This window comes from Phalacrocorax carbo, chromosome 3 (genome assembly GCF_963921805.1).
Source record: "Phalacrocorax carbo chromosome 3, bPhaCar2.1, whole genome shotgun sequence".
Taxonomy (NCBI): Eukaryota; Metazoa; Chordata; class Aves; order Suliformes; family Phalacrocoracidae; genus Phalacrocorax; species Phalacrocorax carbo.
Genome location: NC_087515.1, coordinates 29,600,201 through 29,617,103, shown reverse-complemented (window position 1 = coordinate 29,617,103; position 16,903 = coordinate 29,600,201). Strand labels below are relative to the sequence as shown.

At 36.8% G+C, this 16,903-nt stretch overlaps 1 protein-coding gene across 6 annotated transcripts in view; it reads right to left on the bottom strand.

The window, feature by feature from the left end:
• The window catches only part of DISP1 (dispatched RND transporter family member 1), a 95,131-nt gene that overhangs the window by 9,866 nt on the left and 68,362 nt on the right, over positions 1 to 16,903 (bottom strand). For all 6 annotated transcript variants that reach the window (XM_064446322.1, XM_064446321.1, XM_064446320.1 and 3 more), the window contains 5 exons: positions 10,705 to 10,734; positions 6,514 to 6,637; positions 5,154 to 5,281; positions 4,613 to 4,710; positions 2,383 to 2,480 (listed from right to left, as the gene is read on the bottom strand). In XM_064446322.1, the coding sequence (XP_064302392.1) occupies positions 2,383 to 2,480; positions 4,613 to 4,710; positions 5,154 to 5,281; positions 6,514 to 6,637; positions 10,705 to 10,734 (478 nt within the window). The remainder of the gene's footprint in view (positions 1 to 2,382; positions 2,481 to 4,612; positions 4,711 to 5,153; positions 5,282 to 6,513; positions 6,638 to 10,704; positions 10,735 to 16,903) is intronic.

Below are 16,903 nucleotides of genomic sequence, written 5' to 3'. Positions count from 1 at the left end.
GAAGGTCACTGAAGCCATCAATTTCTTCCGATAGCTGCAGTGTAAGTCAGCATCCTCTCTAGGGACTGGCTGCTAGCAGAACTTCGCATCCAGAAGTGGGGCATATTGCAGCACTTCATGAGTTCTAAAAAGTGTTAGAAGTGCTTAGAAATTCTTAGAAAGTGTTAAAACTGTTTAAACATGTTATTTGTAAGTAACAAGCATTTTAAAAAAATTTAATGGAAAAAAGCTTCAGCCCTTTCTGAGCCCCAAATATGTTTTTTTTTTACTATAAATTCACATACATAGACCAGCAAAAATTGCAAAAGCTAGCCAGATCAATTTGTTTTGTCTACTAACTAGCTAAAAATCAATGCTGCTATCATGATGCACTGTCGTTCTGCTCAGCTGAGATGTTCAACTACTATATTCTTAAGTAAATACCAAAATTACAAGAAAGATCCAATGAAACATTATCTGCAACAATATTCTCTATAAATATCTACATAACTGTGGGTGTAGCTGAAGTAGCCAGCATTTAACTTTCTGAAGTGTTCTTATTTCAAAGAAAGAGCTATTTTTATAGATACAAGATGCATGGTGCTTGTTTTTTGAAGGAATGCAGTTTCACCCTTCCCTCAGAAAGTAAAGCTGTATTTGAAATAATACATCATTATAGAAGTGTGCATATAGGGAGGAAAAAAAAGAAAAGTTCCTCAGGAGTAATGCAATCATTACAAGGATTAATCTTCAGAGGTAATTAACTGTATTCTGTTATATAGATTTTTTTTTTAAAATTCAGACTGCATTGCTTTGCAATGATCTATGCTACCAGGGATTTACCTGCATCAGCTGCCTATGCAACTAAACTTCTACAGTTAAATGCACAGATTAGCATCTCCTCCCTAACTCTCAATTTTTACCCTAGTAAAAGGTTATTCTCCACTGCATCTCCTGATTAAACTGGCAATATGATTACTCCCTAGCTCAGTTCTTTCAAAACTCAGCTGCGTTAGTTAAAATACCGCACTTGGCTCACCTGGCTCATTCTGATTGAAAGAGATAAAGGGTAATGACACGAGCCATCTTGTTGGTGCAATCATCTCTGATGGGGAAATAATGAACATTTCATGTGCATGTGAGGACAAAAACCACTTGCACCAACAGAGGCCAGCCAGGACAAAATGCCTGTCAGCAGACTGCCAAGGGAGATTCATTATACAGTGTTTCACTACAATTCAACATTTTAAGCAAGCAAATGCCAGCTGTTAGGGAAAACAGTTTGGGAATTTGCTTAATTAATACAGTTGTCTAAAGAGCAATGATAAACAAATCTAACAATGAAAACATTCTTTATGAAATAAATGTGGTATATAATATGAAGTTAATTGTTTATTATTATTTTTGTATTGGAGGAGAAAAAATTTAAAATAAATAGATCATTATTAATAGAAGAAAAACATATTGCTTCATTTCCATACACAGTCACTAGTACACAAAAATTTATGGTCACTCAGCAGTTCAAAGGTCTTCACTCTAGCAAGTGACAAGCTTATATTTTACAAATGTACCATCTGAACGCTTATTTCATTTTAGCCTTTGCCAGTTAACTGCCATCAAGTTAAAACTGGACATAGATTTCAATCAGTGCGCTAAATTATCTTCTAACACATGTAGAAGAAGCTATGGCAGCCTCTGAAGCTGGCTATTACACTGGTTATTTTGACTACGCAATATCCTGAGTACGAGGAAAGCCAAGAAGGATTACAAGGACAGACAGACAAGGCCAAAATGCCTTCTTTCTATTTCTCATTTTTAAAAATAAAAATTAATATTACTCTGAAAGTATCACTATCCACATCTAATTAATTGGGCTGCATTTCTAGCTACTGTATCTAAGTTCCTTTGATGTCCATCTGCCAATTATTCTCTTCTGACCTAAACAAAAGAAAACAAAAGAAAACAAAAAAGCCGAGTGACACACAGTGTCAGAGAAAACTGCATATGTTATGAGGATGCAGCTAGCTCACCTGAAGGTGAAAAAGCAACAACAGTTAATTCTTTTCTGAGAAACAAGAACAAAAAAATCCATGGAATAATATTCTGAGATGAAACATACAGAAAAAGATAGTCCTTTCTGCAAAGAAACTTCTGAAGCAGCCCTCCTCCACCCCATTCTGGATGGCATTAGTTGCAAAACCAAATAAATTCCCCTATATAATCTGGTTTACAAATTGCAAGTTGTTTTTTAACTGTCTGCATGCTGACTGACCATTCGAAAAGGATGTGAACATTGTGAAGTCCTCTCATATGCTACTGGATAGCAACAGGCAGCAAAACAAAATTTTAAATACATGCTTCATAGCTGCAAGTTAAAAAAAATTAAATGCTGTCTTTACTTACCCTCGAGTTATCTACATTGCACATTGACTTAATTGCATTCAAATTCCACAAATTCTCTCCTTCTGTTGATGTAAACACCACTCGTGAATAGCGATCACCTGAAATTACAGGAGGGGAGTTTTATAGGTTGTTTGGGTGTGTCTGGTATCAAAGACTGAGGCAAAATCCCACCATTCAAATGACAGACAAAATCTTTGTCAGGTCATGGGAATCCACCTCCTTTTCAAGATGAGCTACTTATCTGTGAGACTCAGTCCACATGAAAGTTTCAGTTTCCTTAAAGTGCTTATAGTAAATATGGCATCTTCAATACTATATACCACTTAGAAGCTCTACAGACCCCTATTCAAACAGACTGTCTTCTGAAATATGACAAACAAATAAAAATCAAAAGATCTAATCAGCAAACTATGAAATTCTTGGCACAGCATAATGGCAGTCTACAGATAATAGTAATCAAAGGCTGATTTAGTCATTTGGGGATATAAATAATAATTATAAATCTGTTTCTACAAGAATGTTTTCACTTTAGAAGCAAATGACTGCAGTCGATATTGTGATATCCTTGAGGCCATTTTTAAGAATTCTACAGTTTAGACACATACAGCTTAAATTACAAATTAAATCACATTTATTAGAAGACAGCTTTTAGGAAAGGAAATCATTACTTAGTAGCAGTGAGATCTTTATGCACAGCTAACAAGGGAAACGCATATACAAACGAAAATATATGGTACCGCGTAACACAATACGGTACTTTTTGTTAAGAAGCATTATCACATTAATTACAACATTCCAAAACCCAAAAGGCTACATTTTTCCTGCTGTTGTGAACGTGCAGAATTTTTGCCTTTCACAAGACTGTAATGAAAAGGCTTGGGTAGTGCTTTATGATCTCTGACCGTGCTATAGGATCAAGGAAGCTGTAATCTGCAGATCCTGAAGCAGACAAAGTAAGATACCAGGAATGACAAAAATGGGTCAAGAGGAAATAAACTGTTTTCTTTGTATAAAGGACTGGCAAACTTTCCCATAGAAACGCAATTCCTTCATGACTGCCACAACTGAGACTACGCAGAAACAGTAGTGGAAAGAATGAGAGTGAGCCTATGCAGAAACGGCAGGCAGGATATGAGGAGTTAATTCTGCTTCAAGTTGCAGTTAATGCTCAGTAGAGTTTCAAGTACATTTCCCCTTCCTTACGCAAGTTCTGCTCAGCCTAATTTGGTTCTGCTCACAGGGGCAGAAACAACAACCTTGCTCACATCCTCTCATTTAGCTGTAAGACCATACCATAATAATTAAAAAAAAACACCCAAAAAAACCACACCCCAACAAACATAAACCTGTTTTTCACCCCGGTTTTTACTGGCCATTGCTCTCTCAGATCAAGTAATATAAACAAATAATTTCACAATTATGTTTTTGTGCTCTGTTATCAGTCCTCACATATTGAAGGAGCTGCAAAAGAGCCCAGGTCATTATATGAATAAAGGCAAGATCTACATGTGCTAATGCATGACTCTTTGCCAGAACAGAACTTATCAAAGTGTTGCAGTATGCCTTGTAAAAAGTCAATAAAGACTTCTTTGTCTTTTTTGTCCTCTAGTTTAACTTACACAGCTTCACTAGCCTTCAGTACTTTAAGGTGGGTGGGTTTTTTTGATTTTTGTGTCCTTGACAGGGGTGTTTTGTTTGAGTTTTTTTTGTGTGCGTATAGTGGGTTTTGTTTGTTTGGTGGGTTTTTTTTGTCTTTTTTTTTTTTTCCTAAACAAACCCCTAAGTTCTGTACAAGATATAACCAGTGGATGTATTTTAGGACATATACAGGAAAAGTATTTTGATTTAGGTTTTTTAGAGTTAAGTTAATGGCACAGATAAAATACAACTTCTTCCCTAGTGTGAATTAAGTGCTACGTCTATAATCACACTCAAAGCACTGCTTTTACAATGATCAGCATTACCAATAACTAATAAAAATCTTTACAGGAAACGAAAACACTTAAAGGAAGCACTTCAAGTAAATACAGTTGCTTCATAGGAAGAACCAATAGAACATAACACTTCAGCCCTATTTCTTCAAAGACTTCTGCACACAGCAAGAAGGTGCTTACCGTGAATATAATAAGAAAAAAATATTTTCCTAAGAAAGCATACAATATACAGAAAAGCTCAGGAATCATTCAACTGGCCGAAGTTTTTAGCCTTCCTTCATCATTTCTCCACTTACTTGGAATATCACAGAAAAAGGTATCCTTATGGAAGTTCCAGTCTGCTTGCCTCTTCTCTCTTTCATAGTGATCATCTGACCATCTGTCATCTTGGTGACTAAAACAGAATAAATAGTTTTAACTTACCTTAGCAAAGGTATTGTTAATAAAAGGAGCATCCAAACAAGTCACATATCTTAATAGCTCTTACATATGAGAAAACATATTTCTACCAATGTGACTTTGGCATACAAAACCTGAAACATCAATTGAATTTTTTGTTTAAAATAGACACCTCAAAAGAAATGACATTGAGTCCAGTACTGCAAATATCCATAATTCAAAGAGAAAACTAAAATGATACAATTCTTTTAACGAGCTTGTGATGGGAAGCATCTAGTTCCATGTGAAAGGCCTTGAGAAATGTAGATTATCAGATTCAATATCTGCTGAAATCAGTGGTACTATATATATTAACTTCAGAGGGCATTGGAGCAAGCACTATGTACATACCAAAAATACCCCAATAAAATAAAATGCATTTTTAATACAAATTCTTACCTTTTAGCTTGCTCATCTGCATATTTGAAAGGATAGTTTGCAAGTGTTGCTTTGTACCCTGTGTTTTTCACCATATTGTTCCATGTGACCAATCTCTGTCCTATGGCCGTCCCTCTTGGTTCAAAACCCTAAGAGAAGATATTTACAAAATTCCATTAATACTTTTCATTCTTTAGCTCAAACAGGAAAGTGGAAACATGATCAAAGTGATGGATAGTTTTCATTATGAAGCATAGTTACTTCAGGCATCTACTTTTAAAGGTAAGATCCTTTATGACACATCAGCCAAAATAATGACCAACTGTATAGAGCGGCAAGGGATTAAGAATTATTGCACGTACAACTCCCCGAGAATCCCCAAGAAGCGAGGATGGTTTAGTCTATCAAACGTTCAGCACTTAGTTTTCAGAGGAGGGGTGTTCTACAAAGTCCTCTTCTGTATCTCAATTATCACTCTTTACTGATTAAAACCACTGAAGTATATCTTCACTGTTTCTCCAAGAATAATGCAAATCTTTAAATAATTTTGACAGTGACTTTGAAACAAGTTTAATAACTTGGCTGTTTTCAAGAAATATCCATTACATACGGATATGCAGAGATATACGCTACTGTAACATAAACAACAATAACTTATAGGAACAGTATATTTTTATTTATGGGTAATAATTAAATACAATATTTTCAGTAGAAGTCCTGAAAACTACTCATGGGTAAGACAGCTCATGACAAGTAAGAAATGAGCGCAGTATTTAATAGGATCTGACAAAATTACTTTCAGTCTTCCAGTATGGATAACATTTCATCCCCAGAAGGCACTAAGAATTTCCTTTCCTTTAACAGATCCTGGCCTTCACTCTTTGAAACCTGATTTAGACCGTATGGTCTACGGTGTACATCTAAAATTGGGATGAATTTACATTATTCAATGTACAGCAGTTCTGTTGAAGGACAGATGAGCTTTCAATAGCAAAATGCAGAAGGAATTTAAACTAGTGGATAACACTCTCTAATGCCAACTGCATCTTCGTATCACCATTAGCACCTCCAATGACAAGATTTAATTTTTTTAATTAGAGGAATTACAAGGCTCTTTAATACCTCATTTCTCTTGTGGATTCATTAGACAGAACTTGCAAGCTTACTACCAACTGAATCTCTCTGGAAATTGATTCCTAGATTCATAGTACAAGGCATGCTTTCAGGCATATTAAGAGTAATTTTTTTACCCTAGGCAGATCCCAATTTAAGAGGAACGTATCAATTGCTGTACTTGCATCTGTTGCTTACTGGTATAACTGGAAAAAACAGCAGACAAAAAATACTTCTTTGACAGTAGAGCTGATTACGATTTACCTACCAGCAATGGATCAGAGAAATCTGGGAGTTCTGGAACTAATATTCCAACCAGTGCGCACACCACTATTAACACAGTACACATGCCCAGGACCACCACGGGCCAGTCGGCTATCAGGGCAGCATAGCTACATGGAGAGGAGCAGAGAAAAAGGTGTTACAGAAATAAAAGTTATACACAAAATTAATCCATACATCTCTAAAGAACCATGTTGAAACACCAACCTGTTTTCATTGTTTTAATTACATGAAATTAAGCTAGCTATCACACACGGATGGAAACTATTTGGAAATAGTTTCTTTTTACACATCTTTTTTTTAAAGAAAACAAACAAAACCCCCCACTTCCTATCAACTCCTCCTACTGAAACTTTCTATTCTTATATAGAAAAGCTTTTCATATCAGACTATTACTCCCTTCCCCCAGCCCCCAACACCCCCCCCCCCCCACCAATTCTGACAAAAATGCAGGCTTTATCTTAGATTGTCTTTGTGCTGCCATAGAGGTGAATATCTATGGGCTACTGAAACAGATATTACTGTTGTTTAGCACATGCTCAGTATTTAAAACTACCATAGCAATAATTTACATACCCAGTTTTTACATTGAAAATGCAAAAAAACCCTCATATGTGAAGTGAAAAATGTTGTTTAAGACTAAGCACTTATTATATAAAAAACTTTTTCCCATAAATTTATACTTGAACTTCCGTCATGGATATTATCCATGGTTGAGGACTACTATAAAGTAGATGTTTTGTTACAAATTTAATGAAACAAAATGTCGCAGTTTCTTCTTCTTTTAAAGCTTAAACTTTTTTAAGAAAAATATCAGAGAGGAAAAATCAATTTTAAAGTAGAACCCAAAAGAAAACATTTCCTCTATATTTAAAAGCCTTTTTAAAAAAAAATTAAACCCTATATATGAACATACATTCTGTTGCAAATTCAACAGTGCAAGGGAGTTGCAACATGATACATAAACTAATCGGCATTAATTGCTTAGTCTTCTAGTATGAACATATCCTTGGATTTTCAACTCCTAGGTCATTCTAAATTTTAAGAGTGTAAGAATTTTTATATGCAAATCTGATTTCCATCATTTTCATAAAGTATTTTTGTTTTTGTTAAATTGACAGAAAAGTATCAGAAAATAAAATGAAACCCAGAAATCTTAATTTCTAATAAGTTTTCTTACAGTAAAGACTTGAATTTGTGGAGTTTATGTTTGAAGGGCAACACTGCCTAAGCTTGGGAGCAAAGAGAGTACAGAAATTCCCACAAAGTTTAAAAGGCATTAGGAAAATAATTACAGGCTATGAATCATTCTATATCAATAGTCTCTGTACACACTAAATATTGATCAAGATCTATACTCTTACTTCCTCAACTTCTGTGCAACATAACATGGAAGTTTATAGAAGAGTGCTCCTTTACTTACTTCTACTGTCTTAAAAGATTATGGCTCTTTCTCAGTTTCAGAGCACCTCATTATCTAATCACAGTTCAATTATCGGCTCTGCAGAAATTTTCTGTCCCAATGCTAAGAAAGGATGTAATACCAAGCTCCTCACTCCAGCAACAGCTTCCCAGTTTTCCAATTGTAAAATCAACAGCAGTGAGCAAGCTTATTGCTGACTTTCCATAGGGTGCAGAAAAACGTATGGTCTAGGGGCCTGGGTGCAGCTTTATTGAGCAAGGAAGTCCAAAGCACTGGGTGTATCTCAATTTCCCATTAGGTAAATGTGGACTAATTCTTACATTCTCACACAAGAGGTTAATTAGCAAAAGCCTGAAAAGCAATCTGAAGTGTAAGTTTTTATTAAAGTGAATCACAAAGGGGCAGCTTGCCAAATGAGCAATTGTACAAAGTAGAAGTGAAGGGAAGTAAATGACCTAATAGAATTTTCCTATTTATAGGACTAAATGTTTTCATAAACACCAAGTGCTGGAGTGACTAGCTATTACAGACATTTGCTCTGAAGTCATAAAAATTATACCCAAAAGATTAATTTTCCTATTCATCACTAGTGTCAGATTTACCACTTTGACATGTTGTTTCTACACTTCCATTCTCAGCTGAGCAGCTCTTAAATTGGTTAAAATCTTCACTCACTAGCTGTAAAAGAAACTAGGTCCTAGGTGAACTGTTCAACATGTTAATAAGCCGCATACAGAAGACAGCAAGTGTTTGTTTATCCCTGCAAGTTTGTCCTGTTTCTTGTATCACACACTGAAATTCAGTTAAGCAAAGCTGACCTGGGGTAGCACATCAAAAAGGACTAACCCCACTATATTTTAGTTTTATTTGTCTGAGCATCATTCACTGCTGCTGAGGCCTCTGGCTCCAATCAAGTTCCCTACAGCCAGCCTAGATCCCAACCCACCCTAAGTGGCAAAACAGATGGCAGTAATTTTATTTTTCACCCATTAAAAAGCCATAAAGTGAGTTCAGGTACTTGTAATTTTCTCTGCAAAAAGTAAGCCGCTGCCCTGACTGAGATTCTGCATAAGTGACCACTTGCCCGACTACATCCGAGTCCAAGAGGAAAGCACTTGAATCAATTCCTCAGTCAAGGAATCACTCAGATTCAGAAAGCACACTCTTAATGCTAAGCACATACTTCAGTACTTTTCTAAATCCTGCTTTCTGATGCCTAATTAAAGCTACAGTTGTTTAATGAGCTGGGCATATGGCTACACTGATACATTAGAGTTTCTTTTTTCTCCTCCAAACCATTCAAGCACTAAACAATGAATTCTCAGTAACTATGACACTGACTGAAATCTCTTCTTTTTTTTTTTTTTTATGGCATTTAACCTCCTGGTTTTAATCTAGTTGTTGGAATGGTGACACCACTGTAAGCTGCCTTGCACCATGCTCTACATAATTTTCATTAATTTCTTTTCCTCTGCTGTTTTTCACACACCTGAAAAAGGTTTGATTTCCACCCACCCCCACCCCTTCACATGTTCAACAATTAAAAATGCTTGGGAGATAGAGCAATTAATTCAACCTATAGTTACCTCACCCATTTAGCAACACTCAAGACTGGTTTCAAGCAATTTACCCCAAAGTGATCAAAGACCTCAGATGCTTTCTTAAAAAGTAGAAAAAAAAAAAAAAAAAAAAAAAGACAGCGCTCCACTTTTCCTTCTCATTTTAAGCTATAGCATAACACATGGATAATTTTAAACTTTTCAATTCAGCACCTATATGCAGACATACTCAGGTTAAACCACTACCCAGTCTCATATAAAGAGACAGAAACATACCATATATAGTTTCTGTATCATAACTAGGTCACTACGAGCAACAGAGATGTGTGTTGCTGAATTCCTATCAACAGATTTATGTAATTCAAACCAGACATTTAGCAAACAGGCTCGTTCTGTACTGAAGGCAAATAGTAACAGTTTTAGGTAAGATGCTCTGTTGTTTTCTCTGACCCTGCCATTCTTCAGAGTATATGCAGTCCAAACCTAGTGTTCTTGATTATATGGGGTTTCTGGTTTTTGGAAGAGATTATTATGATAAAATTTCTGAACTTTTCTGTCAGGTTGTTTTATCATTATTGATGATACAACCAAGCTACTTCTCAGAATAACCCTTTATCAAAAAGGTGCTGAGCCACAGGGTTTTTATGCTTGTGCAGAAAGTGTACATACACACAAAAAGAATGGCATGGACTGTAGTGAAAAAAAAAACCCATAAAATATTTGTAAAAAAGGAATATTGAAATCCACCTAGATTTTAAAATTCTGGCCCAGTATACTGTCTCCAAAAGCAGCTATTTAAGGAAAGACTACTTCAGGGAAGAACAAGAGTTTGGCCACCATCTGTGGTCTACCCCCTTCCTGCTCCCCTGGCATTTACATATGTGTGATTAGTGATGTTAAAGAGCTTGTGTCTGGCTCCTCCTTTCAGTGTTTACTTAGGGATCCATTGGAGATCAATTCTTATAGACGTTGTTTGAACTTGCTGATGCTATCTGCCTCCACAGTCTCCTGTGGCAGTTTCAGAAATTCACTAGCCACTGCATAAATATTTTTTTTTTTTATTCGGTTTTAATTTGCCTATTTTCCTTGGACATTCCTTACTCTCACATTGTGTATGGACTAACAGTTTTGCCACCACCCTGTCTACTGCCTATATGATTCCGCAAACCTCAAATGTGGCAGTATTAGACCTTACCTTTTTGGTAATTTGAATGGTCTGGCTGGCCTGGAAGGAGGGAAAAAAGAGAGTAATTGAAAAAATTGAAAACATACATGCATGTGCCAATTTGTTTAATTCTTCCCATACATGGATAAGCAGCTAAATTATAAAAATAAGATATTTTAGAACATGAATTATTTTAAAAGGTATACAATCATATTCAATTGAGTCTTCGCAAACAAGTAATCAGAGAATAATTACAGCTACAGACAGCTGGGTTTTCAAAAGTGGAATTTTATGCAGCTGATTTTTGGGATTACTGTTTAAGAGGGTTTTCCAGTTTTCAACAAGAGACCAAATAAGCTAACATGATAAAAATTCAACACCGCTGAAAACCATGACAAAGTTTGCACATGAGGGGGACAGAAGACCAAAAGACCATGTTCTGACATTGTAATTCATGAACCTTCTTAATTGTCCTTTGTCCTTCCACTACAAAAAATGATTTTGGACATGAATTCTGCCTTGTCATATGGCAGGAAATAGAATGAAAAAGCTACCTATATAAAATAACTTCTCTACGCAAGTTTTCGTTATTTGTTAAATATCTAATACAAATATTACTTTGATGAGGAGATCGCAAACCCAAACGCAAATATCTGCTGCTATTCAGGGAGCGCTTCATTTTGTTAGCTACTGGATCAGTAAGTTTCACATAAATTTCACTTTAAAAAAATTCCCATGAAGAACCTGTAAGTCCTTTCAAGAATTTCCTGTCTATGACTATGACATACAATCACTCCAACAATGTAACCATGCTATGGCTTCAGTTAAGTTACTGTTTTAACATCAAGGACATATTTAATATTGCTTCTTTAAAAAGGTATTGAAAACCAATGAATTAAGAAACAGCTGCTTGCATAAAATAGATCACTTCATGTTTCTACACTGATGTCTCCAAAAGAGTAGAGATTTGCATACTTGCACACCATCGGATTAACAGTGCCAACTTTGGACTCCTCAGAGATTTTTGCAAAAGTTTAAATCTTAATTCAGTGCTCAAGAATGAGATTTATTGTCCTTCGAGGGATAAGATTCAACATATTGGGCTGAAATTCCGGTCCTGGGGAACCAAAATGATCTGGTGTCATCATCTCAAGGCAGCTGCAGCCATGCCCATACTAGGTGAGAATACTGCTTAGACTGTATTTCTAACTTGGAGCAACAGTAAAGGTAAAGGGGAAATAATCCACATAAAACAGCCTCAGAAACACCATGGTTTGTTACATGAAACAAAAAGCATGATCCAATGCAAGACAGCTCTTAATGCAGTAACAGGCCACTTCAGACATATATTCAAAGCACTGCTAACTAACATGATAGCAAAAGGGTGATGAAAATGTAACTGACAGCATAGAGCAATACAAATGTGACCATTCCTATTATCCCTTTCCTCAGCAGGAAGGATGGAAGAGCAAATTAAACTAGCAAAGCTAAACACTGATGCTAAGCCCTCTTTCACTCTTCATCTTCATTCATTATGTGTCTCAAGCAATATAGCACAAAAATAACTATGATGGAACATTCCATCAAGAAATATAAATCCATTTTGATTTAACCGTTACAAGAAATAAGGGCCATATAAAAGCAAATTTCTATCAGCAGAAATTCACTGCTGTCTGGAGATGCTCCAATCCAACAAAGTAGTAGAGCTGCTAACTGGGACGTGCCTGAAGGTAGTACACAGTAGTAAAAATTGCTCCTTGAAGCCATGAGGAAGCTGGAGAAAGGAAGAAAAACACAGAATAACCAATATGCAGTTGCGGTAACTCAAGGATTAAGGATATGTACAGACAAGGATTTTCTGTTAAATCCAGGCACAAAAATTAAGATTACAATTTATGAAATGTCACCAATCTTCAGTTCGTAGTCCAAGATGCATAAATCTGACTGTCAGAGGTACTGACCACACTCAACTTCACAAATAATGCCAAAAACTTCTGGTACCACCACAATAACAACAGACTCAACAAAAATGTACAGAAACCCAAATAAGCTGAGTTCTGAAATGATTTTGCAACAGTAAGTTGCCTAAGGCTGAAAAGAAGTTGGGGCAGGCCCAGGGGACTTCTCGACGTCCTGTCTACAGCCTCAGCCACAAAACCAACTTTTCTCAACCAAGGCTAGACTGGACAATAAGAACTAGGTCTTGAAGACAGAATTCACTAAACTTGAATCTGAAGTTAGTATTAATGGGACTCTGTATGAAAAGAAATGCTTAAACAGACAAGCCCTTTCATGGACTAATTCAGCGGCAAAGCAGAGTGCAAACTGCAGGCACGCTTCTGTGCCTGTATGAAAAGGGACAAAACTACAGAGTCAGGCAACAGATTTTTGTAATAGCAGCATAAACTCTTGGCTTTACAGATTAGAGAGAAATATATACAGACATATTTACTGTTAATATGGCAATTCAAACATTAATTTCTAGCTTTTATTTGCAAAGATCTGAATTTCCACATATGCTCAGTCACTTGTGAAAGCAAGTCCTCCCCTTTTCATCTTTATCATAACGGACCCTACCACGAGCAACAATAGCATACAACTATTTGGCACAACCAACAGCCATCCAAGGACAACTAGTCCAGATTTTGTAATTATGCTGACTTGCATACAGATTTACATGACATTCCAGTTTATATTGGCAAATAAAATTGCCTTCTGTATCCTCAGACCATGTCAGTTTTAGACACTTTTACAACAAAGTTGATCTACAAGGTTGAATAAATAAGCAGATGCTTTAGTTGACAATTAAATCCCAACAGAGGCCATGTTTTCCTTTGCATGGGCTGCAGCACTGCTATCCACAACATCAGACACCACACTGTACAATCATTACCGCAATCTCCATGACTCTGTAAAGGGCTAGCTGGTTCATCCAGAGAGCCATGTCCACATCACTATGCACTCCCCTCAAATACAAGGGTTTGCTCAGACAGTGAGATATAGAACCTCATCTGAGATCCTCAAAAAGCTGGCAAGACAAACATTTATTGGGAAGGACCAACGTGTAATTGATAAGGCTCCGAGGACAATGCAGCCACCTTCTCAAATGTATCTTCTTGTATATTCACTTTTTTCCACAGCTCTCCCAGCCCCTTTCTGCATGCAAAATCTTAGTAGATGGCCATGTGTTAAATCCCTCTTCAAGCTTTACTCTGTCTTTCAATTTTATCTCTGCAACTATATGGCAAAACAAATTTTCTCAATGGAATGTAAAATTTGTTATAGATAGAACTTTCAGAAAATAACTTTGTCTAATTTGGTTTACACAAAAGAGGTAAGAATACCAACACAACCATTCCTCATCCTCCCCCTTTCCCATCAAAACCAAACTACATTTCCCTCTGTTTCCTCCACCTGCAAAATATATTCAGTGCTGAACAAATGATGATGATTAAGTTCTTCAAAGTTAGGGAGGGTTAAAGGTCACACCTGCTATCAAACTGTTTTGTTTCGAAAAGCATGCATTAAAAAGACCTGTGTACACCCGGGTGAATTCCAGCAGTGTAACCAATCCCTTGCAGCTGTTGTGATGACTCTATTATATCGGTCAAAAGTTATCCATGAAAACTATGCCCAAAAAATTCTTTAGTTATGCTCTGAAATACAGAAATGCATGGCAAAACCAGATCTTTCCCACTTAATTAATGTTGCTGTGTCTAATTTTTGAAGTATTATACTTTCACTGAGCCAGTTTAAATAACACCACTGACCTCCAAAAACAAAAAGTCTAGACAAAAAAAAATCCTCATCAGTTTTCATGAGAAAGAAATGGTGAATTCCATAATTGTGCTGGGACAAAAGCCAAGTTGATCCGTGTATTAAATTACCTCTGTACTTAGTTCTCACAAGTTTGATAGTGGAAACTGACAATCACAGTTGTTTGTGACAGGACTAGCACAACCAAGTTATGAGTTACATTCCCTGATTAAAATCTAATACATGCTATGCCAAGGAGGGAGAAGGAAAGGGGGAAGAAAAGGACAGGCTCTGTTCTACCACCATTTACTGTCCCTCTCAGCCCCTCTTCAACAGATGCATCGCTTCATCTGGTCCTTTCCTAATGGCAAGTTGAGACTGCGCATCATACAATTAGGAAGTACATAAAGGAAAGATAACCAGCTTGGTTAAAAATCCCAGAAGTTTCTCAACATGAAATTTACTTGGTTGACTAGCATCCTTCTGTGCAACATGGTGAAAGGTAGAGTGGTGTTTGAAAAGGTATGATAGCTGAAAGTTTACTATAGGAAATAAGAATGTCAGGAGGATGGATTAGGGCACAGGTTTGGACTGGACTACTACAGCTCTAATACTCACTTCTCCAGCCTAAATAAGCTCTTAACCTTAGCATTTCTATCAATATTTTTAATGGGGCGGGGTGTGTGTGTGTAATAGAAAACATTTATGTCTTTGTGTACATACTAACTGGAATAGGAGCAGTCACACACACAAAAAAATACATATTTTTCAACCTGAGAAAGAGGCTATAGCTTCCTGAAGGCGAACACACCGTGCCATTCAGCCACATCCTGCCTTCAGGGTCTCAGTGGAGCCAAAGTTCCCTTTCAGCTACAGCACTGGATGAGCTTTCTCACAAAGATTGCCATGGATATAAGAGAGAGAAGTTTGGTCTGCATTTCAAGAACCACAATGAAGAGCAAGATTTTGGAAACCATAAAAATTATTAAATCTAATTCTACAACCTTCATTTTAGCTGGACATTACATGGCACAAAGCAATGTTTCATGAGCATGTTCCTCAGCATGGGACCATTCCAAATGGATTTAACACTTAATGAAGTTATGGATGGTTTACTACTTTTGCAGTGTATTTGTTTCATTAATCTAATGCATTTCAGGGGAATACAAGCCTGAACGTGTCAGAGGACAATAAAAGTACCTAGATATTCCATGAAATTCTTTTGCAGTCTTTATTCACAAACTTTGACTGTGAGAAAGGTATCAATTTAAGTAACCCCCCTTTGCCTCACACCACAGAGAATCAATGCTAGCTACTTTATGAGCGAGTGCAAGAAACCCTGCAGAAGGTAGCCATGAAACAGAAAATTAGGAAAACAGGCTGTGTTTTGAAGCATATTTTGAAAAGAGTTTTCTACCTGTTGTGGAGCAACCAACATTTTAAAAAAGTGTTAGCAGCTATCAATAACCTAAAAGGTTGAAAGAGATTCTAATATGATTTTGAACAGGAACATTCCTGCCTGCATTGATAGTAACTTTTTTTAAGTCAGTTAAAAAGCATCAATACATTCCAAAACATACATTTGCACTAGCTTATCCAAGCCTTCCTAAAACATTTTTAATTTCTATTATAATTCTAGATGTTGCCCTGACTAAACATTTGATTTCTGATTTATTTCATGCCACCTAGATAAAATTAATTTCTATTTCACAGTGTGCAGATGTAGAGACTGGATTCTGATGTAGATGGACTCTTCTTTTTTTGCTTGGAAGAACAACAAACCAGTCAGACTTCGAGCTAGAATTAGTGCCTGTGGAGCCACCAGCCTGGCATGGGGCAGTACAGAGGCACTGTCTGGGACTGTTGCGCCCTGTTCTAAGGTTTAAGGAAACAAGTAGCAGCATCACAGATAAATTGGAAACTGCCAGTACAGGTGCTTCTCCATTTTGTTCCTGGAAGAAGGCAGCTAAGAGAAGCAGAAAGCTGCACTCCCAGCAGCGATATCCAGCTGATTCTGGTGTTTTGATGCAGCTGAGCCAGTTTCCAGCATTGGTTGAAAGAGACGATCTCCCAGCTGGAACGAGCACCACTTGAAGCACTGTTGTTCTTCACACCATCGCCTGCCATCAAACAGTTTATCATGAATCCGCAGCTGAATGGACTACAAACATCTCAAAAAGATATGCACCAGTCTTTGCCACCACTTTTCCTACTTCATTGCAGGAACCGGACTCAGATGAAAAAGTGTTGACTGCTGATAAATGCCATCCCTTAGCAAATCCAGCCGAGATCCATGCTCGGTGACATTTGAATATGAACAGTGACAGCCAACCATAATTTCAGGGCTCAAACCCAGGCACAAGTGCAGCACAAAACCAGGCATTGACAGAACTTAACAGAATAGGAAAAGCCCAATTTGCCAAACAATTGTTCAGAGAAAACTAACTGGTCAGGTGACTGGTCTCCATTTTAG